This window comes from Vombatus ursinus, unplaced genomic scaffold, assembly GCF_900497805.2.
Source record: "Vombatus ursinus unplaced genomic scaffold, bare-nosed wombat genome assembly UNPS02014863.1, whole genome shotgun sequence".
In the NCBI taxonomy this organism is placed as follows: Eukaryota; Metazoa; Chordata; class Mammalia; order Diprotodontia; family Vombatidae; genus Vombatus; species Vombatus ursinus.
The window spans coordinates 24,129,182-24,155,138 of record NW_020954641.1 but is presented as its reverse complement, the minus strand read 5'-3'; the positions used below and the strand labels follow the sequence as shown (position 1 = coordinate 24,155,138).

Sequence of the window (25,957 nt, the reverse complement as noted above, 5' to 3'; positions counted from 1 at the left end):
AGGTAATAAGATACTTTTGTACAACTTTCTATATACCAGCAAATCCAAATGTGTGTGTGAGTATGACTGTGAAACTGTGTGTGCCTGAGTGTGCTTCCCACAAGATCAGAGGATTATTGGAGCCCCTAGCATAGGATAATATAAGCTCAATGTAACATACTCACAAAGAAGAGTTACTCTTATTCTACATTTATACAAACATAACGTGACCCATTTTAGGGTCCTGTTTCAGACAGATTATGTTCTAGCTTGTTCAGAAGGAGTAGCAATGAAAAACATAAGTGAGCAAGTCCACTATAACCATTCTAATTTATGTAAACTTGAAGCTATGTTAGGCAGGAATAGTGAAAGAGTATATGATTACAAGCCTAATGGCTACTAAGTATCTGAATTCAGTTATTTCACTGCATGGAGGAGAAAAGTGCTCTGTATTGTTTAAGGAGAAGACTAGTGGATTAAGCTGGATTAAAACTTAGAGAGGACAACTCATCACCAGTCACCTTTTCTTGGTCAAGGGTAGTTTAAGGTTTGAGACATGCAACCTCTCCAACAAAGTATGAATTTCCAACGAGTTTTTTTTTCATTGTTGTTTGTTTCAAAATTAAGTTTTGGAATATAGTTACTAAAGGAGAAAAATTCTTTAATATGCTCAACAACTATATTTTTGCAGGCACATTTCCTAATGATGTTATAAAACATACATTCAGTTGATTACTAAAAGTGCAACTTTACATGTTAAACCTTGAGAAGCAGATTGGAAGATTCCCAGGATTCACCAGCTAGAAATTTAAAAAGCCATTCAAAGTATAATATTCTACCAAATCCTAAATAACTGGGCTTTGGTCTCCAGTACTTCACTGGTTTTGCAGTATGTCCCAAGGGTCAACTAAACACTTTTGAATGTTCTTTGCCCACTACTCACCATATCTGAACCCTCCAACACTATCTGAAGAAACCCCAACATATTTGTCTTTGTTCTTCTTTGCCTTCTTTCTCTCTTCTCGAAGTCTATCATCATCCTGGGCAAATTCTACCATTTCTTTCACCTTTTGGCGTATATTTATACCTTGGTCCTTGCCATTTTCATCTGTATATGTGAAAGAGAAGAATGTAACCAACAAAAACCAAGTCACAAGAAAAAAAAATCATAAACCAAAATCCTACTAAAGACAACAGTATACTATAATATTCTTTTAAAAATAAATAAAAGGTCAACAGCACCACTTCATTTTTAACTCAGTCCCCCCTTATGCAAATTCTAAGACAGCCTTAAAATATTTTGGTTTAAAGTATCTTTATAAGGAGTGTCTGATTTGCTAAAAATAACTACACGGTAGTAACACTATGAAACAATAGCTCATAAACAAATGCCAGTTTGCTCTCCTTTTACAACAAAAAAAAATACTTTTTTAAGAACTTTTTTTTAAAAAGTGCTTCTATTCCTTGGTTCTATTAGTAGTTTTGGAAAATATTAATTACTAGAGACTGTGTTTAAAGACTGAATTTTTAAAGTTCTTTCAACTGGGGTACACTACAAACTGAAATTTGCTTCACTCTCTAGCCTCTTTCACATTCAAAACACACACTGGCCTTCCTGCCTTTGCACAGTAAATATTATTTGGTGGGAGGAAAAAACCCCAGCTTCAAACAGATGTGTGTGTTTTGGAGCTCTAACCTTTTCTTCCCATATGATTAAAGCTATTCCTTTATGGACACCACAGGGGACCAGTCTCTAGTGCATATTTTAATATAAACCCGAACACTCATGTTGTGTTGGTTCTGTTGTTATTAGCCAGTCTTTTCTGCAAGTTCTTGTCTTCACTAATTAATACTCTAGGGTACCACGTCTTGGATTCTGCACTCTTCACACAACCAGCAACAGTCACATTCTAATTAGAGCGGAGAAGCTTCTAAGCTGGTTCAGGTGACTGACAACTCCAACTACTGTTTTAATTTGCTTATAAGATTTTTCTATTGCTCACCTACAAAGTGGTAATTTTCCAGGGATCGCAAATCATAAATGTGTTCTCTGGCACTTGTAACAACACGCTCTGATCCGTTCCTTATGAGGTAAGCTAGGAGCAGCAACGACTATAAAAATACAAAGCACCTTATGATGGCATGAACAAAAGCTCCACCAGCATTTTACAAGTGTTTTTCTTTAAAAAACAACTCGATTACCAAATTAATTAAAAATATAGACTCATATCAGGCTATAAAGATTCTTACCTTAAACTATATCTTGGATGTATAGACTTACATAAAAACATAATAAAATTCTTCTATTAAATACAAATCAATTTTAACTTGTTTGAAGCAGGTCAAATGTCCAGTTTTAAAGCAAAAATTCTAGTCACTTAGATGCTCCCAAACACCCCAGCATTTGGCATCATGTAAACAAAATATTTACCAAAGTGACTAAAATTTTTCACTTTTAATCCAAGTGACATACCATCATTATAGTAACCAAGTCAGTCATTTAAGACAAATAGAAAATTCTATTTTAAAAAATTGAGTACATGGATTCTCTTTTTGCTATTTAAATTTTTTTAGGGTAATGTCTATATGGATCCTATTGAAAATGTTTTTATTTATATTTGATTTATAAAAGTTTCAAAAATTTATGTTGGGATTTTAGAAAACACAAACTTCCTCTAACTTCTAAAAGATTTATCTAACCTATGAAAACCTTATGGAGGGAAAATTGCTCAGTATGTTGAGAATTTTCTTTACCAAAGTATAATTTACTTTATAATTTGCCAGAAGATTTTAATGTTAAAATAGGATGTGGATGATAAGTTCAACAACATCCTATTTTCAGGCTTGAAGTTTTTAAATAAAGTGAGGTTTGTCTGTAATATCAATCTATCAAGAAAAGACACTGGATGTCAACAAAAAAGTTTTTATTAAAGTACATTTAGTCAAAATATCCTTAAAGACTGAGTATATCAAATTGTAGGCTACAGTGATATACAAAAAAATTACTTGGAACATTATTGAAAAAAAAAATAACCCTATACCTTAATCTGATTTTAGAATTCTCTATTATAACTACACAAGGTAGGAAGAAAATATCATTGAGATAAAATCTCATAATTATTTTTACAACTTTTTTTCAACAGATCTGTGATCATTTCACTGGAGCCTATAGGTATCCTACTTTAGTCAGTACATATGGCAACCCTTCCACACTTTGTCATCCTCTGTGATCCTAACATAGACTTTAAAAAAGGAACACACATATATACATACATACATCCACACACAACACACTTGCTTCATGTATATGTAATCCAATAATAAAAAGATGTTAAGGTTTAAAAAGTGCTTTATACTATATCAGAACTAATTTTATTAGCTGTACAGTTTCTATATTCGTGCTAGAATACCATACTACATTACATTTTATGAAATTCTCCCATTTAAAAAGATTACAGACATACAAAATCAAATGGGAATCAGGGTCTGTGTTAATTTCATACACTAAAATACACATTTTGAAAAAGAATACGATGAAATAGATTCTTTACATAAAAACTTTATTCTTTATAGAAATCTAAATAAGGGAAATGTTTACTGAGGAAAATGAAAGACACAACATACATTTAAAAGCATTATAATAAAGCTTCAAATATTTTCACATGATGAATAAAATGCTTTAAAATGAATAGAATACACAAACAGCAAAGCTGCCTCTTAGCATTCTAGGATAATATATTATGGCATATACATGTGTTTTAAGAACACTTTTATTAGTCCACTTGAGTCAGAAACACATATAATGTACCGTTAAATTAATAAAACTTTTAAATTTTCTCAAATCCAACCTTATAGACTCTTCTCCAGTTCTTTTTGTTGTCTTTCAACATTCGTGTCCAAAGCATGTTCATAAGTTCGGAAAACTGTTCATACATAAATGTGGCCCTTTAAAAAAAAAAAAAGTCTACCTTGATTTTCCTGAAGGACTTACAATGAGTTCATTTCAACAGTAGATGGCAGACTTGCTCTAATCTACAATGTTTTCCCATAAAGCAAAAAACAAAAAACAACAAAAAAAACCCCAACAAAACAACTTAAAGAGGCAAACTTCTTTGTAATAGCTAAAAATAAATAAATAGAGAGAGAGGCAGATAGATAGACAGACAGAGAGAAAGATAGATAACATGCACACACACACAGACAATACCCAGTTCATTGCAGGGCCCTACCCTACTATCATTAACTTATAGATTATCTACATTTTTATTTGCTATGCTAATCTTTATATTGACTAAGGAAAAATTATTTTTAAGCTTTTTTTCCAGGTTCTTTTAACTATACTACTGTCAACAATTCTGTATTAAACATGCAATTCTTTGTGCCTTACTGAACACTAGAAACACAGGATAAGCAATTTATAAATACAACCTGTGTCACCCTTAAGCAGAATAGACTTTGCTTTCAATTTTCTGTATTACTGTCTGTTCAGATCCTACAAAATTAAGCTACAATTGATGGAGAATAAAGCTTGAGTGGGAAAGCAAGGTTTACATTTCTGTGTAAAGATGCACTACTTCTTTCTACACTACTGAGTCAAATTATCACTTACCTGGCAATCTCTCCCATGAGTTGCCCAGAAGGTCCCCAAGGATCATCGTTGGTTGCCTCTCGAACCTTAGACTCAATCTCTGAATAATTCATAACCACATTGGTGCTGCAAAGGAAAAAAATTGCACACACATATACACGAAGATTAGCATCAAAACTGAGAAACACATGAAAACTTAATAATGACACTACTGGTTGTCCTAATGAGATACCTCTACAGGGTGGGAAAGAAAACATCTTTAGTGCACAAGCTACCCTGAGGACACTATACTATGCATTTAAGTTATCTTTAAGAAGGCTTTACTATTCCATTAGCCTTCAAGACTACAGATGAGAGACTAGGGATTACATTACAGTTGGCATACGTCCAATAAAAAATGGCTTTTGGTCAAATTTAAATTGAAATTGAACCAACAGAGTCTATTATAAGACAAAGTTGTCAGTTTCCTGATCAGATCTGGTTTGTATGCAGACTTATGTGTTGTACATTTACCAGAAATTCCATAACTCAATCAGCAAAATTAGACGGGATCTTACAAATGTCATAGTTTCAGGTTTTTGAAAAAGGACAGTAAAGGATTTTCTTAATCATATGAGAAATTTGAAAGGATTGAAGATATTTTAAAACAAGGAATGAAAAAAGCATTTTAAGCAAGAACATCAAATTGAAAAATGAGATGGGAAGAATAGTACAGATAAAACTTAATAATTCTACCTTTTTATAATTAATTTAAGAGTTTAAAGGCCCTTTGGGGAAAGCAAAGAAATGAATAAGGTGACAATATTAAGTGCTATAATAGTATAAACATTTAAAGTACTTGTCATTAATGAATAATTTTAAAGCATATTAATGAGGCCAACTCAAATCACTAAGTGTTCATACAAAAGTCTTAGAAACAGTCAAAATGATTATTTACTGATTATATAGTCATACCACCACCCTCTCTTCCCTAACTATAGATGTCTTTATTCTTGTTTTAGAGATTTTTAGAAATCACGGAAGTTCTTTTTTTATTACTCATAAATTCCATTACAAATGAATAGACATTCAAAATTGACTTCAATTCCTCAATGCCTGCATCTATGTATGATGGTCAGTAAAAAAAAAAGTTTTTGATTAAATTAAAAAGGGAAGTCAAACAAGCATTTGTTTTAAAAGAAAATTAACATTTTCCTTCCAAAGACAACTGTTAATCTAGTTTGTCTTTTAGATCTTTAGGAAAAATTGCCATATAAAATACAAACTACTTTAAGTGACACAAATTAACTTTCCCTATGACTAAAAAAAGCATGTAAAACTTTAAATAAGTGACTTTTAATGGAGATGGGAGAAGGGGCAACATTTTCAAATTGTTAGATATAATAAGGCAAAGTAAAACCAGTGAAGCCACCGGCAAATCTTCACTGATGTACATCCTTGCAGTGATTGGAAAATACTTATGTATTTCGATAAATGAAGAACATAAGCTTAAGTTGGCTATGTTCATAGCTAATTAGCAAAATGAGTCCTATCATCTACCATAAATCAAAAAACATGTCAAAACACAGCTGTGGGCATGGACAATAGTAATTAGGATTATGATATTTCATTTTACAAGTATTATTGAGAATTTACTTGAAATTTCCTTATGTAATTTAATACATTTCACAAAATACTTGAAGTTAATTCCATTCCATGTGCATGCACACACACACACACACACAAGAAATGTTTTTACTAGAGCCTTTGTGAGTCCTACAGTTTTCAGCACACTAGTTTCCTTGTTTAAACTACAAAGAGGCCCATGGGTCAAATGAAATAGGTCCTGTTTATATAACCTCCTCACAAAGTTCTCTAAGGTCTGTACGTGTGTAGAACGACAGAGGGATGAAAAAAATATTTCCTATATCTCTTCAGATGAAAAACATTAAGTTACCAAAAGTGCCAAATATTTTCATTTACAAATTCACAATAAAAAAAAACAGCAGTAGTCATTCAGTGTATAGTGGTGAAAGGGTGTTCAAGAATGGATAGAGCAACCAAAAAAAAATGTAACTAATTAAGATATCACTAAATAGGAAACCATGCTTCATTTCTAAAGTCAATACTGCAATAAATAAACTTACTGTTTTCAGCAAAATGGAAAGTGCTCTCTCAAAAATGCCAAGGGGATATCTTGGCATAAATAGTTCCAAAACAAAACATCTTTAAGCTACATTTAATTCAGAAATAAATGTAAACTTGAAAAAAGAGTTGTATAGTTTGGCTCTTCTCCAGGTCATTTAAAAATAACCATTTCTAAAAAGGTGGAAATAACATTTTATTCTTCCTTTCCCATGTTTTCTATGGCCTGCATTCCATGCCCTACCCATGATTCCTGTGACCTTTTCTGCAAAAAAAAAAACCAAAAAACAGAAAACAAAAAAAAACAAGAGAGAGAGAGAAAGAAAATAATAATAATTTATGTCCAGATGTGAAGGGGGAAAAAATGATTTCTAAGACTTCCTGTGATTGAGGAAAAGTAGAATGAAAGAGCATTTTAGACACTAGAGGGAGCTCTCTGATCAATTTTCAGTAGGCATAGTTCAAGCAATTGAGTTGACTAGCTCTCTTAGCAAATAGTTATACAAAAAGTGAGAATATCATGTCAACTAATAGCTTTAAGTTATGTATTTTGCCTTTAGATTTATACTAACTCTATACAATTAATTTAGATCATACAGAAAATTTATTTAGTTACCATACAGTCAATTTTCTGACAAACATGGCCTACGAGGAAAATAACATGAAAAAAGAAAAAGGCAGTAGATATATGTTAAAGTTTCCCTACACTCTCTAGGTAGGTAGTAATTTTTCATTTCTTTACTAGAATGAACAATGAATTGTCCAAGAATTGTATGACAAGTTACAGAACTTTTGTAAATTTAACCAAAGCATCAATTTATGATAAAAAAAGTAGGTCTAAAAACACAGGCGGTACAGAAGACACTGCTTAGCAAGGATTATGATTAGATCCCACTATTCAACTGCAATGGGAAACACTCTGGGGTAATTTCTGAGTAAAACTAATGAAGTACCCAAAAAAAGTTAAGTGGGAAAGGAATAAAATGTTTTTTTTTAAATGCACTTTCTGCCAATTGAGTGAGGACCACTTAGTTTCAAACTAGAAGTAATAATTTACTTAGCACTAAGATAGTGAAAAGGAGTGAAAGAGCATTAGATTTGGAATAAAGGGATCTAAGTTCAGATCTACTACTAGCGAATCTTAGGCAAATCAAAAACCTACCTAAACCTCAGCTTCCTAACTTTAAAATGAGGGATCTGGGTCTCTAGAATGTTTCCATGGTCTCTACTTTTAGCTTCCAACTGTATGATTTAGGAACTGCCAAGTTCTTCAAAGTATTTTAGCCATTCAAGAGCTAAACACAAATATTCACCAGAAGTATACTGACATGCTATGCATCTAATTTTGTTCATCCAGATTTCTATATAATGCAAACTAAAATTTAATAGATTCTTCACTTACATGATTTTCCAATTGGTGGGTTATCAATGCTCCTTGTTTTCTCCTCCCCACATGTACTTTAAGTTTTAGTTTTTCTTTTTTAATTTTTGGTCAATTTATTGTTTTAAAAAGCACTCCAAAAGAGTCTATAGGCTTGCCATAAGATGCTAGGCAATGAAACTCAGTTAACTTTACATTTTATCAGCAGTTCTGGAAAATAGTTCTGGTGGTTAAAAAGGTTGAAATCAACATCTAAATTGGGGCTTTTTGACTTTCTTCTAGATTTCAATCATCTATGCTATTCTTGAAATGCATATTAAGAATGGCTTCTACTGGTTACGTTAAAAAAAAATTCACACCCTATTTTTGTATTACTTCCAGTTCAACAAAAATTGATGTACTCTGTCAAAAGAAAACTTACTTTGAGGGAATTTAAAATGTAACTAATGCGGGTCCATCAATGTAACCAATAAAAAGAATCACAGCAAAACTCACAGTACTCATAAAAATCACAGTAAAACTATAATTATATTTTAACTACTTAAAATTCAATTCAGTCCAACAAAGAGTTGTCAGCTATACATATGGCGAAATATACAAGAAGCTACAGTCTCTGCCCTAAAATAGCTTACAATATGGGCTTTAAAAGTTATACACTCAAAATATGCAATAAAGGAGAATGTAAAGCTAGATGGCACAGTGGATAGAGCACTGGAAGATATCTTCCTGAATTCAAATTCACCCCCAGACACTTACTTGTGACCCTGGACAAGTCACTTAACTCTGTTTGCCTCAGTCTCTCATCTGTAAAATGAACAGGAGAAGGAAATGGCAAAACAATCCAGTATCTTGACCAAGAAAACCCCAAAAACAGGGTTCCAAAGAGCTGGACATGACTAAAATGTGACTTTTAAAGAAGGGAGTGAGTGAATTACTTCTGAGAAAGGTTAGGTTATATCTACACCACAATTTCTTTCTTTCTTTCTTTCTTTTTTTTTTTTTTTTGCTTAGGCCATTGGAGTTAAGTGACTTGCCCAGGGTCACACAGCTAGTAAGTGTCAAGTGTTTGGTCTGAGGCCAGATTTGAACTCAGGTCCTCCTGACTTCAGGGCCAGTGCTCTATCTACTGCACCACCTAGCTGCCCCTACACCACAATTTCTTAAGTGGGATTAACAGGGATACATATTTCTCGGATAGGTAAGTGATTAATGCATAATAACAAAGTTCTCAAAAGAATAACTATAAATTATTAACAACCATATGAATCACTACTTCAAATCACTAATAATCAAAACAACCCTGAATTTCAATTCATACTCAACAAATGGGCAAAAATGAGAAAAGACAGAAAAGATGAGAAAAATATTGTATTGATTGTGGAAAGACAGGCACATGAGTGCATTTTTGGTGAAGCTGTGAACTGGTATAACCATTCTAGAAAGCAATTTCTAATTATACAAATACAGTGACTAAAATGTCCATACCCTTTTCACTAGGCAGAAACCAGAAAGAGATTGCTGACAAAAAAGAAAGGCCTGTATGCCCCAAAATACTGGTATCATCACTTCTGATCATGAGATGGCTAAACAAACTGTGGTATAGAATGTAATGAAATATTACTGTGCTGTAAGAAATGATGCACATAAAGATTTACATGAGCTGATACAAAGTGAAATAAGCAGAGCCAGGAAAACACCATATACAACAACGTAAATGAAAAGAACAATCACAAAACAATCAAAACTGAATGCTGAACAAGTGAGGTGCCAAAGAAAAATCATCCTCCTCCTATTCCTCTGTAGATAGATGTGGAGGTCCATGGGTGTGGAACACTATATTTAATGATAGACTTTTTTTTTATGTTGATAGGTTTGGCTGAGTATTTTTTTTCTCTTGTTTTTTTGGACATACATGTGTAAGTAACAAATGTATTAAATATGCACAGAATCCAAATAATTTTTATTAAAGTATCTTTCACTGCAGTCTTAACCTGATATTAAAGGAATTAAATTGAGAATGATTCCCAAACACATGAAAAAATGTCAATATGAAGACATCAGAAAGGGGTAAGAAAAAAAAAGGAAGGTAAAGTGAATTGTGTCTTCTGGATAAACATTTTCAAAATGTTTTAACATGAAAATCAAAACAATTAAGAAAAAAATTTTCCTTGGAACTAGTAAAGTGCCAAGAAAATTTGCTCCTTGTTTTGTGTTTCTAACGAAAATATAATGACTTCTAAAAAATATTTGCACTTAAAACCTGATAATGATTCATGCAATTTCCACTGTTCATTAGCACTTCCCTGTAGGCAAAATGAAAATTTCATAGGGTATTTTCTAAAATTGATGTAAATGTTCTACTTTATGGAACCATCCACAAGTTACTTATTATCACTCTTGTTAATATGAAATCTATCAAGACCAACCAACATCCCTCTGCTCAGCTGCAATAAATACGCCCAGCTATAATAAATACATATTCCTTACTGTTCGCTTAAATCCTAAGAATTACTCAAGCATTTTGAGGTTTGCAAAGCACACTCCCATTACAACCCTGTAAGGAAGGTTCAGTAGAAAAAACTGTTAACTATCATTGCCAACTCTATTGCTATATTTGGTTACACAGGATCACAATTTACAAAGGAGCTCTGTTACAGAACTGCAATGCCAAATAAAGTATAGTATAACTTTACATCTCCCCTCCCCCTAAACATTCAATAAACATTGCAAAGTTGATAGGTAACAAATAATCCATTCTCCATTATCTCAAAACAAAACAAAAAACCAGAGTATAGGAAAAAGGAATAGAGAATTGCTGCTAACACCTAAGGAGAAAAATTTTTTAAAAAGTATTGAAACTGCTAGCTAAATAATAGCAAGGCATTAATGCAAATCATGCTACAACAAAGTGCAAGGAAATGTGAGAAAGACACATTCTAGTGATAGGTCCTTCATTTGTCTCGCAAAATATGAAATATTCTACTGAAGGACAAAATAAAGTAATTTGACAAACTACATTCATGTATTACAAAAGGAAAGGAAAACCACCCTGAATGGGAAAACAATTAGAAACATTTCTAAAACTCAATGCCTTATTCTATTAGAAGTAAGATTTGAAAAAAGTAAAACCTGGTTCCTTTTAAAATGTATATTTCAAACCAGTTATATCATGTGTACATGGTGTGCCTATGTGCACAATATTATACAGTCAACTATTACACAGAGGACCTTGCTGGATTAAGCACCTTCTGTTTTCCATCTTTACTTTCCAAGAGGGAACACTAAAATGCTAAATGCTGAAATGTGAAACTTTCTAACTCCCCCTCCTTTTTCTTTTACTACCACCCTGAGTTTTCAATGAAACAGTATACATCATCCTTCGTATACATCATCCTTCCAATATCTCCTTCCGTAAGGAATAAAGGAGATTAAACAAATAAAAGAGCTCATTGCCAGGTTCATTGGAAAAAAGTTTTTTTCCTTCCAAAATTCAATGTTTAGGATAATTTTAAATACTTGATAAAAGAAAGTCATTTACAATGACAATGGGTAGTCAAAACTTTTAAAATGCTACCATGAAGAAAAAAATTTTTGCCTGTCACAAGTATTGCCTGGCATAAAAGAATAAAAATGGAAAAACAGTTTTCTTCTGCGATTCATGGACATATCAAAACAACAGAGATACACCTCTAAAGGACAACACTGTTTTTGAAGAGTCCAATAACTTAATCTGTCCTTTGTTTTTATGCCCAAGCCCTTAGCACAGAGCTTGGCACATAGGAGGCACTTAATAAATGCTTGTTAACTTGATTTAATTTTCTAAATCTCTCCATAACCTATATATCAAGAAAACAAAGGACTATATTTTTCCTGACTAATCTGATGTTGTCCTTTTCAAAAGCTACCCAATACATAAATTCTACTAATTAATATTCATGTCCTCCCCTGAAATTGGCCTATAATTTCTGTAATAATCAATCCACCAACATCTTAGTATGTTAGGAAGCAATCCTGAACTACAGAATTTGAATTAACCCTGTTATTTTCTATTAGAGTAATATTCTTTTGGTGTTTTCTCACCAATGCACTTGCCTGGCAGTTTAAGTATTTTTTTAAGTTGTTCCCATTTGGACTATTTTTCATGTAAAATATAAATACAATTTCAATGAAAAATTCTGACTTTTTTTGCAAGAAAAAAAATCTATTTTAGGAAAAGAAGGGGTCCTACCACCAAGGGTAGGAATAAAATTTTTTGATTAGTATCAGTAACATATTCACACAATAATTTTTACAATGATCATCAAATAATGTTACACATTTTAAGTATTCCTCAAAGAAAATCAAAATTAGAATCTTTTTTTTAAAAAAAAAAAGGTCAAATCTTAAAAGCAAAGGAGAATTAAACTCTTATTTTCACCTATTGTGTACTTGAAAGAAACATCTGTAAAGTCAAACATCTTAGTTTAGTGCAAAAAAGCACTGGAATTGCAGTTAAGAAACTTGAGTTCCAATTCCAGCTCTGCTATTTTACTAGCTGTATGATCCTGTATAAGCTACTATGCTCACTTCTCTAAGCCTTCTTCTTCATGTGTAATAGGGATATTATGACTTACATTAATTACTTCACAGGGTTATTGTAAGGATCCTTGCAGGATCTATGCAAAAGTTCATAAAGTATAAAGTAATTTATCATAGATTTATTCCTTATAGAAAAGCTTATCAAAACTCTTCAAGTTTTGAGATAGTGGAAAATCTGGATTGAGTCACAAGACCTGAGTTTAAGTCCCTGCTCTAACGTACCAGACATCACTTACCTCACAATCTCTAAGGGCTTCAGTTTGCTCATTTGTAAATGGGAGATAATAATGCACAAGGTTATTATGATGAAAGCACTAAGTGAGTTTTTAAATACATGCCCTGTTGACCCGAAGCACAGGTGTACTAACAGACCAAAAACAAACTTATTCAGTGTAAATCTTTATAGTTTAACCAAAGCTAACCCGTAAACAGACAAGCACTCTTGAATGCAGTTTCATCTGGTAAATAAAGAGCCGGAATTGATCATTTTAAACATTCAGTGTAGTAATTTACTCAGAAATACACAGCATAGGCAATATACCTGGATCAATGTCATAGGTCATTAAAAGATAGCAACCCAGTGTTGAGTACAACTTGATCATAAAAAATACTTAGGTTTTTCCCCAAAAATATAAAAAACAAGAAAATTAATTTGATCTGAATATACCATATATTTAAAGCTTAGATACTACTGGGATTTCTCACTTTTCTCCACAAAAGGTTATATCTTCTTGATATGCATTCAGAATTTGATTTGAATTTGCAACTTTTCAAGGGAATACTTTAATAATTTATGAAGCAGATGTACAAGGCAAACTGCATAGAAACAGATAAGCCAAAAAAAACATCCTGATGTCCACAACTGAATTGTGACTAGTGGGAGGAAAAACTAGAAAGCTATTTCCTGTGCCTTACATCTTCAGTGGTTAGACAGCATACCAAGTAAAATAACCCATTATGTAGCTCCCTCCTCTTTACACATTATAAAAGACCAAGACTGCAGGAATTCCCCACCTAACGTATTTATTTATACGTTATGTATTCCTATATCCATTTGATTTTTTATGCCTATTTGCTTAAACAAAATGCTTGGGAATTTTGGCAATTTAAAAAAATGAACATTAGCTGAGCACCAAAATACTTTTTGTAGTTTTTAACTGAAAAGCACAATCTGACCCAAAGCTGAAGTAACAAAGGAAGACTACTGTTATACAGTACATCTATAGGTCAAATGGTATCCGTTACTCATCACAGGTGAACAAATAAGCCCTGATACATCTTTTTAATTTTAAAGCTCAATTTCTTCCATAATTTTGTGGATAACTCCTTCTGAGCTAAAGTTTTATTTCATATTATATAAAAAAGGGGAAATTTGGTGCCCAAATTCTTCCTGCCTCCCAATTTAATTCCTGCGTTAGGGTATTACGGAAAGCAGCATCCAGATGAGAAGCTGCTACTGAATTCTTAAACTGAGGTTCTTTTTTTAAACAATTTTTTTATTATGAACTCTATAAACATTTAACACAAATGTTTCTATGAAAGAAAAAGATCATCGTATGTGGAACCACAAACTTCTTTTACATACAACAGATGATCTTACTTTTTTTGCCTCAGACCTTTTTGGAAGTTTGACTAAGCCTACAGAATTTTTCTCAGCGTATGTTTAAATGCATAAAATAAAATACACAGGATTACCAAGAAACATTGAAACACATTTATCAAAGTATTCTTCCCATCCAAATTCATGGAACCCCAGTTAAGAACCACTGACATGATAGCTTCTATTTTAAAAATATATGATGAAATTTTAAACAGTAATACCAGCACTGCCCTTTTTTTCATCCGCAAATTTACTACATAGATTTTTTCCCTGACCTTGGAAGAAGCCTCATACTATTATATTTCTATCTTCTGCTCCTTCTGTTATTGATACCCCTAGTACCCCTAGCACCTTGCTGACGCTGAAGTTGAGCTGCTACTCTTCTTTTTAACTCAACACATTCCATGTTACTTTGGGCTCAGCTGCAGCTTTCTATCTCCATGTTATTTTCCTCTTCTGACTGATCCCAATTCCTTGACTAATGACTTCTGCATAACTAGTTGAACAACACAGTATTATAGAAAAAGCACTTGTCTGGCTTTCAGAGGCCAAAGTTTTAATCCTGAGCTACCTGCTCACCAGGTATGTGACTCTGGACAAGTCCAATCCTCTCTAATCTTTATGCTCCTAAGCTATAAAATGGTGTTATCAATCTTGCCTACCTCAATATACCCCAATACATTTTAGTACCATCCTATCAAAATTAAGTGAAATATCTATCAAATGAAATAACATCTGAAAGTGTTTTAAACTTTCAAGTGCTGTAAAATAGATTATTATGATTATAATGAGACAGTTCTATGATTAGATATTGATGGACATACCTACACTTTTGGCCGAAGGATCGCAAAACCTTAGTTTTCAGTGCTCTGGCTTTGTACCTGAAGAAAATCACAGGGCATCCAACGGTCTGCTCCGATCACTCTGTTATAACTTGGGCAGCAACGTAGCATGTAACTGGCCAAGAGGCCAGGAAAGAGACAGTGGGGAGCAGTAACTCTAATCAAAGGTTTTTAAGAGTTTAAACTAAGCCATTTGCAACCTTTTTGAAAATGGTGAGAACAAAATGTTGCTAGTCATTTTCAAAAAACTGGATCTCTAATGTTTAAGTCAATATATATCCCAAGTATGTAATATTTCACTTTAAAATCAACTTAGCTTAGGGGCAGCTAGGTGGCGCAATGGATAGAGCACCAGTCCTGAAGTCAGGAGGACCTGAGTTCAAATGCGGCCTCAGACCAGACACTTGACGCTAGCTGTGTGACCCTGGGCAAGTCACTTAACCCCAACTGCTGAAAAAGAAAAAAAAATCAACTTAGCTAGAATATTTTTTCACACATGACCTCATACCACTTCATGCTCTGATGTACTTATAATACTGTCCATGTATATCTCATCTCTCCTTGCTATAACTTTTTGTAGACACTTTATCCAATCTACCTCTTTATAATGCCTAGCACTTTATAATGCAAGTGATCAATGCTTAATAAATGCTTGTTAAATTAATGAAGACAATTTTTCTGTATTTTAAATTGCATTTCAACAACAGATAATTCAGATTAAATTTCATATGCATTTGTGCAGGTGATCATCATTAATGAAGTTTTTATTTATAAGGATTATATTTCCTTATAGAAGCATACTCTTTGGCAATGTACAAGGAACAAGAATAAAATCATACTTGACACAAAATGCAAGTGAGCATTTCTTTTCTTAGTATAATGGTAAGGCTAAGGGACAGTGTACAAAGAGATTTAGTTTTTTCTGGAACAACAAGAGGAGCATAAATACTTTAATTTCTTTGCTTCAACTCTGCAACAAAATCCCAGTACACCACCATGTTATAAGTTTTAATTAAAACTTCAGGTAAAAATCATTTCTCTCAGGCATGCCACTCATGTCTAACAAAAAAAAAATCACCTAGAAATAACAGTCTTTTAAGAAAGTGATGGTACTTATCAGAAGTATAGACTGATTTGTATTCTGAATAGTTCCTATCTCTTGTGGATAACTTTTTAAAAAAAAGTTAATTTACCTTATTTACCCCAGTAGCCACCACCAAAACAAACTTTCTTTTGTAGATTGGGGGAGTAGAGGAACTATACAGTTTCTGAGTTTATATTTATTTATGAAGTCTGGAAAGTGTTAGAATAATAAATAGTTGATGAGACTAGAGGTGGGAAATTATCTCCTTTGAATTATGGATTTATCTTGATTGGCAGGATTACATCCTATGAAAGAATCAAATTGATAGCATAGGAGAAGAGCCAAGAGACTGAGGGTCAGGACATTTGGGTACTAGCACTGACATTACCTATGGGCAGCTAGAAGGCATAGTGGGTAGTGCTGGACCTGAAGTCAAGAAAACCTGAGTTCTTCCTGGGTTCAAATCTGGCCTCAGACACTTATTATCTGTGGTCTAGTCATCCTGATCTATATCTTGCCACTGGACCCAGATGGCTCTGGAGGAGAAAGTGAGGTTGGTGACCTTGAACACCCCTTCCTCACTTAAATTCAATTCACTTGCAAGTCATGCCATCAACTTCAAAATCGAAGGACAAACAACAATGACAACTCTGGGCAAATCACTTAACCCTGTTTACCTCAGTTTCCACAATTGTAAAATGAGCTGGAGGCAGAAATGGCAAACCACTCCAGTATCTTTGCCAAGAAAACCCCAAATGGGTCACAAAGTTGGACATGACTGAAACAACTGAACAACCAACCACTTTTCCCACCTGAAAACAAGAGGATGATCTCTATACCTTATTTGGACATGCAAGCTCTTTGAAGATTATTAAAGCTATTTTAGAATTTGGGGTTTTAAAATACATTCTGGCTAGTGGAATACCTTTATCACCATAAGATTAGATCTGATAAAACCATGGATTCACAACACTGCAAATTATATGGTCAAATTTTTTTTTTTAATGAAACTTTCCTGCCACTATATACTGGGAAGCAAAAAGGAAACAGAAGTGCTGGAAGTTTGTATATACAAATTTTTGAACAGTTGGCACAACCAGTTGGACAACAAGAAGCTAAGTGAGCAATAGCATATTCAAGGTGAAAGGAAGCAATTAGAACCCCCCCTACACACACTCACGGACATATATATATGTCAATTTCCTCCAAGACAGGAAATCAGTATATAGTATACAGATCCTTGAAAAAGTCTGCTTTTTCTAGATGATAAATCACAATTAATGAGGGCTTCATATCCCACACAATTTAGAAATGTATAGACATGAACATATATACAACCCAAATGAAATAACTTTTATTTTAATTTGGGGGGAGGGAGATAGCTATTATAATTCCCCTCCCCAGTCCATAGTTAAAGAAAACAGCAGGAAAACAAAATATGTGCCCAGCGACTAAGGAATAGGTTAAACAAAGCACAGTATATGAATGTAACAGAATATTACTGAGCAATTGGGAACAAGGATTAATAATTTAGGGAAACATGGGAAGACTTTTATGAAACAATGCACGGTGAAGCAAGCACAGGCACAATGACAGCAACAATGTAAAGAAAGTCAAAACAAAAGTTGAGCAAAACATCCCAATCCATTTTCAGTACCATCCTATCAAAATTAAAGGCTACATCTTTCCTTTCTGTTAACAGTTGCTAAACTAACTTTTCAGGGAATGTAGGGATATGTGTTGGGAAGTGTCTGTATTAAAACAACACGAGTCAATTACATTTTTTCTAAAAATTAAAAAAAATCATAACAAAACAAATGTAACTGGCACTCCAAATGAAAGCACAATACTGTTTACAAACAGAAAAGGATGAGGTTTAAAGAGGTGACAGAATATGGCCAAGGTCAATAACTAAAAGCTAAAGCTCATAATACTAAATTCTACTGGTAGGGAGGGAGAAATTCTGACACCAAGCTTCAGCAGTTCTCTAGTATAAAATAAAAACTCTTCAGGTTGGCGTTTATAGCCCTTTGCAGACAGATGTCTCAAGCCATCTTTCTGGACTCACATTCCACACCTCCATTCACTCTAAAATCCTAGATTAGATTTAATCTTTGTTCAAATCACTTCACTTTTTGGACCTGTCTCTTCATCGGTAAAATGAGGGGAGTGGCAAATTTATAAGAATACAAGTCATTCCCCAATTAATAAATGGTCAAAGGATATGAACAGGCAGTTAGTTCTCAGATGAAGAAATTAAAGCCATCTATAGTCACATGAAAAAATGCTCTAAATCACTATTGAGTAGAGAAATGCCAATCAAAACAACTCTGAGGTACCACATCACACCTATCAGAATGGCCAACATGGCAAAACAAGAAAATGATAAATGTTGGAGAAGATGTGGGAAAATTGGAACACTAATGCATTGTTGGTGGAGTTGTGAAATGATGAACAGGCTGATTTCAGAAGAACCTGGAAAGACTTGTATGGTCTGATGCTGAGACCATACAGTAATAAGTAAAACAGTGGTTTTTAGAGTACTCTTATGGTAGAAATTACAATAATTTACGAAGAGTTTATTTCTACATCCTTCTTGGCACTGATACCATCCACTACCCTAGTTCAGACCTTTATCAATGCATCTCAGTTGGACTGTTATTTCAATAGATTTCTTCTTAATTGGTGTCTGTATTTAGTCTCTCCCTCTCTATCCATGCTTCAATATGGTTGGCTAAATAATCTCTCTTACTACAGGTCTCACTACATTACTCCCCTACTGAAGCAGCTAGGTGGTGCAGTGGATAAGCACTGTTCAAAAGTGGCCACAGAAACTTCCTAGCTGTGTGACCCTGAGCAAGTCACCCACTGTCTACTTCAGTTTTCTCAACTGTAAAAACAGGGATAATAATAGCATTCACATCATATATGGGTTGTTGTGAGCATCAAATAAGATATTTGTAAAGTGACTGGCACATGGCAGGATGTTAATAAATGTTTGATCCCTTTCCTTTTCCCATTCTGCTCAAAAATCCCAGTGGCTCCTTACTGTCTCCAGAATACAGTACTAAGTGCCCAGCCTGTCAGTCATCAATCATTCTATATAAGGTGGTGTCCACTTACCTTTCCAGATATATCATCTGCTTTTGTAAATGTGGTCCCTTATGCATGGAATGTACTCCCCTCATTTCTTCCTCTTAAAATTCTTAGCTTACTTCAAGGCTCAGCTCAGGTATTACTTCTAACATGAAGCCTTTCTGAATCACCCTAAGTGTTATATTGTTCCTCTCCTCCTTACCTTTACACAAGATACAATCCTCCAGCTGAAGATAAGAACCTTAAGGGAAAGGTTTACTTCTTTTTCTTTGTAGTCCCAATGCCTAATACTACTTCTACGGCTTAAGAAATGTTTATTGAATTAAACTGAATACTCTCATCCCATAACACAGATAACTTGATTTCTAGTACTGACCCTTATCCAATTAAATTTGTAGCCTACCTTTCCCCATTTTAAATTTATTACTAGCTTATTTCAATCAAGCATCTAAAACAAAACATTTGCAATGCTGTTTTACAATCACCAATTGCCCCATACAGCTGTATACATACACTCCCATGCTGATTATTAGTATGGCAACAACTATTTTACCAATGTAGTATAGAAAGTAAACAGAAGATTTTGTGACAGGTTGCTAAAGTATTTTTAAGTTAATTAAAGTTTTCTAGTTGACTGCACCATGCTGCCTTCTAAAGATTATTAGATAAGCAATATTGCTTATAAAATCGAAAGATGGGGTTGAAAAACAGACAAGAACTGTCAAGGTCACTAACTAGTGGAAGTGCCTGCCTCAAGTCTCTCTCCACTCCAATCCGTCATTTCCTAAGGAGGAGGCCTGATCATGTTCCAACCCCATCCCAACTTCCTCAATAAATTCCCTATTGCCTCCAGAATCAAATACAAAAGGCTCTGTTTAGCATTCAAAGCCCTTAAGACCTAGCCCCCAACTACCTTTCCAATCTTCTTACACCTTACTTCTCCTGACTGTCCATCCAGTGTCAATGGCCTCCTGGTTGTTCTAAAAACAAGATACCTCATCTCTTGACTCCTGGCATTTTCTCTGCCTGCTGTCCATGCCTGGAATGCCTTCCCTCTTCTATTTCACCTACTGACCTCCTTGGCCTACTTCAAGATCCAATTAAAATCCCATCTTTTACTGGAAGCCTTCCCCAATACCTCTTAATTCTAGTGTCTTCCCTCTGTTAATCATTTTCTATTCATAATATAATTCCTCTTTCTGTATGTATGTATGTATGCATGTATGTATGTATGTAGTCTCCCCTATTAGACTTCAAGCTCCTTGAAAGGCAGAGATTGTGTTTTATTTTCTTTTCTTATCTACTGATTTGCACTGAAATGTTTATTGTTATTAGGCACAATTTTCCATTTCTACTAGCATTGTAATTATCCTAACTACTATCATTGTAATGATTTTAACAAAAGTTAAAAGTACCAGTAATTTGCAGTTTTCATGAAGTGTGGGAAGAAAGGACAAGCTTCAGTGGAGTTCCCAAATAACCATAAGTAAGCAGATTAAGACCAATGGACTCACCTCAAATAAACCTAGCCCTTTCATAAGGATATGAAAAAATGAAGCATCAACTGAGCTGTCAGTTACTCAACCAATCCTTCTGAACTTGTGTGTGAGAGAAATGGCAAATATTTAAAGAATCCTAGAATTTCCTGTAGGGTTCAAAAGTCACTATGTTTCTGAAATTGATATCTTGATTTATCTGCCTCAAACATTGTTAGGATGAAATAAAACTAGCATATAATGACTTGAAACAAAGTCAAACTTAAAAAAAAAAGTGATTAATTTTAATGCTTTTTTGTCTTGATCTATCATTTTCTTGATCTTGCAACTTAAGGAACATTTTAATGTTAGCCTGGCTCTCTAAAATAGGGCCATCCTCCTACTAAAGCATAAAGGATTTATATGTAGGATGTATTAATGCTTATGGGACTTGACTACATGAGCTTTAACGCAAAGAAAAGTTTATCATATTTAAAACATTTATTTTGTGATTTAGGCTTGAATAATTTTTATACTTAATGTCATTCTGAGTTTATATTTAAATTGGGTATGTATAAAGCTAAAGAATACAAACTTGTCCCCTGTTCTTATATCCTATGTCAATATGAAAACTATGAGGATAATTCACAAATATTTTTGGTAAAAATATTCTTACTCTGGAAAAATGGCAATTTACAAAAATCCTAATGTAACAAATCAGTTATTAATGTTCATTTATATCTACCACAGAACATTAGTTTATGCCCGATTCAAAGGTGTGTGTGTGTAGAGGGAAGGGATGGGACTTGAGTTTGTTCCCAAATTCTATTGAATCAATCAACAACTGACACAGGCTTGCTATGTGCCAGGCACTATGTTAGGCAATTAGGGATACAAAATCAAAAATTTAACAGTCTCTAGTCTCAAGGACTTTACATTCTTTTGGCTGAAATAACATGTAAACAAGAAAGGTCTCAAGCAAGAAGTGGTGCTTGAGGAGAAAAACCAAAAAACAAATAAACAAAAAAAAGAAGTAGTAGTTAAGTTTTGAAGTCTAGGGGATTCTAAAAGCAAAAGAAGAGGGAATGCATGGGGAATACTGCCTGTGCAAAGCACAGAAAACAAGAGATGCAATGTTCTGTGTGAGGATCATTAGGCCAGTTTGGCTAGACCGCAGTAAGTGAAGGGACATCACTTTGCCAGATCCTTACTGCTCAGACCAGAGACCACACTCTTCAGGACTATTAACCATTTTAGCACTGGAATTCCCTCCAACCTCTACTCCAATTGGTGAATATCCCATATGGTTCACTTATTTAGGCCTATCCCAGCAATGCTTTCTTTACTTGGCTATCTTTTCACCCAGTCTTTCTATCCAATGTATTCTGCATGTCCACTAGGGGACTTTGCCCTAACCTATTTTCATTTTGAGAAGCAAAATTAAATCAAATAATAGCATCAATACCAGTAAGTGTGTGAATCTATACTCACCAATACTGTAACTTTCCAAACCAAAATACCCTTCCTTGGTCACCACCATCCTATGTGTTGTCTCCACCAATCAGAAAGAAAGCTCTTTGAAAGCACAGAGAATGTCTTCAGTTTTATATTTGGATTCCCAGAATTTACTACACAGTAAATGATTAATAAATTATTTTTCCCATTTCATTTCAGTAAGTTTGGAAAAGTAGGTTGGACCCAAATAGTGAAGAATTTTAAATACCAAAATGAGTTTTATTTGATCCTAAAAGTAATGGAACCATAGTTTGTTGTGCAACAAGAGCGACAGTGAGCCTTGGGCTTTAGGATTATCATGTTGACAGCTGTGTGGAGGATTCTTTGAGAAAAAAGACTTAAAGGCATGAACTAATAGTCCAGTGGAGAGATTATGACAGCCTGGTTGGACTAAATGGACCAAATGTAAGAGATGTGGTGGTGGCAGAATCAACAAGATTGAGAAATGACTGGCTATGTGCTGGAAGTAAGAATAAGTTATGACTCTGAAGTTGTGAAAGATGGCCCAAAATATTCTCCATGGAAAAAAAAAAGATGTGATACTTTACCCAATTACATAACTTTAATATGGCACAGTAACTTAGTATCCTGATTCAGGGTATAAACTTATAAAATCTACTAGAACTGTTAAGTGTTCATATTTAGTTACATTTCATTTAGAACACTTATGGCAGTAGATAACTAGGTTCCTAGATCAAATTCAAATAGAGAACATTCAAAGAGGCCTGAAAAACTTAAACACCTCTTCCTCTTTATCTTTCTCTTACTAAAAAAAAACCAAACTCTTTGATGACACAGAATTACATATTAAGAATAGCATTAAAATTAGACTTAATAGGATTGGTCTAACTTTAGAATACATGCAAAAAAAAAAGCATCTTCCCCCCCCCCATTAAAATGAAACCTATTTTCTACAGGATATGAGCTAAGGTATGTAATTCTTTTTTTTTTTTTTTTGGTTTTTGCTAGGCAATGGGGTTAAGTGACTTGCCCAGGGTCACACAGTGAGTGTTATGTGTCCGAGGCCAAATTTGAACTCAGGTGCTCCTGACTCCACGGCCATGCTCTATCCACTGTGCCACCTAGCATGCCCCAAGAAATCCAATGGTATTACATGATTTTCTGAGTTGCAGAAGGCTTTTGCCCAGAATATTTTCTTTTTAGTAGGCCTGCTTTTTATAGATAGAACAATGTGATGTTTCCTCTTCAAAGTGGTGTCATGTGGTAAATCGGCTCTACCAACAGATCATGTGACAAAAGCTACTCAAAAAAATGAGTACAGCAAAAGGTGGTTTCACTTGTATTGCTGCTCCCAATTCTAATTTCGAAAGACATAAAGTTAACAAATGTTCTTAATGAAATGAGGGATAATTTTAGAAAACAGCTTTTAAAAGTTGAAAGTACAGAGCTATTTACTTAAAATTTCTACCTGTTTTCTTCCAACTAATCAGCACTAAACTAAGCCAATACTGTTTATAGACTTATTCTCATGGTATCTATCACCCCTTATACACAGGAAGCACTCAAATATTTGGTGAATTAATGGAATACTAGCTCACCTCAAAGTAAAGCGAAAATTAACCAAGTCTGAGTAACCTTCATGTATTGCTAAGGTATCAAAGATACACTGCTTTATATGAAAAACACAAGATTCTCTTTTCTTCAGGGGTAAAATGATGAATTAATAAGTGTTGGAAAAAATGTAACATTTGTACATGATTCACCTTAAACCAAAGTCATATTTGGTTTTCTAGGCACAGAGAAACAGCTATATATAGCTAATCAATTACTCCAAACCACAAAGACCACACACATCTTATAATCCTTTTAAATGAAAGATAAGGACAAGGATCAGATGTCCCTATTCCTATAGAGCAGATTGTAGGAGATTTGCATAACTGCAATGAAACCTACTATCCTGACTATGTTATAAAATCAAATGGACAATCCATAAAGCAAATCTTATCAATTCACATACCTTGGACAAAAACTGTAGACAGATGATGAGCTGGACCTAGAATGCAAGAGGCTGAGAAAGGACTCACAGATAGAATTTAGGAAACTTGAGCTGTGTTTTTAATGACTCTGTGCTTCTCCCTGAAAACAAGGCTCATTTTTTTATCAATATTTTTCTGGTGATGCTTTATGACTGCAAGATAAGGAAGACCACAAACTCCAAAGAATTAAAGTTGTAAGTCTTTTACCTAACGGGCAGTAAGGTACGTGATGAGTATGAACAGTATCAACAAAGTACTGTGCAAGAAAAGCTACATTAAAGATGTCATAATATAGATGGATATTTAGAAAAACAGAAGCAACAAGGGCATGCTCCACTGATATTCACACATCAAACAGAATGCCTTCCAGAGAGTTGCATGGATTCCCTATGCTATATTATGGGAGGACAAGGAAAGGAGTTAAACAGCATGGGAAGAATGGGTTACAATTTGCACTGATGGAAGGGACTACCTCAACAAGATCATAAATTCACCAAAATACCAAATAAGTCCTTATTGGAAAATAACTAAGAGACTAGACTGAACACATTTTCAAGACTGAAATTCAGCTGTTAAATCATATTTTCACTTTCTTCTACTTGATAAAATTCAGAGGGACTCTGAGGTCTCAAATACTAGACACTAACTTTTCTAACATCAAGAAACCAATTTCTTGATGCCAGAATCCTTGATTACCTGAAGGTACAATTTTGGAGATCTAGACAACTTAAGAGACATTTTCTTTGGTTGCTGCAAGAAACAGTATCTTGTACATTTTGAACAGTTCACTTAAGTGAAAAGAAAAAAAAAGGAAAATTGGATTTTTGGTTTTTTTTTTCTCCCGGGTGTTCCCTGAACGTTTAGCTTGTTAATAAACAGTAAACTCTATTTATGGATTCTCCATCTATTTTCTATAAGGCTAAATTTGATTGTGTGTCCTATGTTTTTTACTAAATACCTAATATACCTAATTTGCCCTCCCCACTTTTCAACCAATCTAATTCCTTTAAAATCATGCTAGGAACTTATCTGCTACCTCCATAAAGTCTTTCTTGACTACTCTAGTTCATTTCCTTCACACAACTATAAAGCATTTCTTATGACTATCTTAAAATTAGCATTTATCTTGTTTTGGCTTACCCTCTAAATAAAGTGTCATATATTTTTGTGTTGTCCTATCTCCGACACTAAATGGCTGTGTGAGCCTAGGCAAATCACAACTTCTGTCTCAGTTTCCTCATATGTAAAATGAAGATAATAACAGCACCTACCTCACAGGGTTGTTGTGGGGAATCAATGAAATAATGTATGTAAAGCACCTTGCAAACCTTCAAGTGATATATAAATGCTGTTATTATATTATTATTATCATCTCAATAAAACCTTATTAAGATCATCACAAACTAAGGTTGGGAGATAACAATTATCACTGTGTATCAATTAACCTATCAAGCTAACACTACGATATAGGTAGTACTTGATTAGGACTGGTAGATATTTAATTGCTGTATAACAATCATAGATATTTTGAACAAAATAAAAATCAAGAATAGAATTCTATAACTAAGCAATTAACATGAGTCACTATAAATTTGCATTATAGACATAATTACTTCATGAAAAAAATCAACAAGTTATCATACATGAACAGTAGTAACAAAAGGGTCACATGAAATTTTCACATGAAATTTATCAAAG

General features: G+C 33.9%; 1 protein-coding gene across 3 annotated transcripts in view; it reads right to left on the bottom strand.

Annotated features, from left to right (window-relative positions):
• The window catches only part of CLINT1 (clathrin interactor 1), a 60,777-nt gene that overhangs the window by 23,300 nt on the left and 11,520 nt on the right, over nt 1–25,957 (bottom strand). For 2 of the 3 annotated variants that reach the window (XM_027841788.1, XM_027841789.1), the window contains exons 2-5: nt 4,589–4,693; nt 3,828–3,924; nt 1,983–2,091; nt 923–1,087 (exon numbers count right to left, since the gene is read on the bottom strand). In XM_027841788.1, coding sequence (XP_027697589.1) covers nt 923–1,087; nt 1,983–2,091; nt 3,828–3,924; nt 4,589–4,693 — 476 coding nt within the window. Of the gene's footprint in view, nt 1–922; nt 1,088–1,982; nt 2,092–3,827; nt 3,925–4,588; nt 4,694–15,074; nt 15,309–25,957 lie in introns of those variants that run through there. The other variant, XM_027841790.1, reaches the window with a different exon arrangement.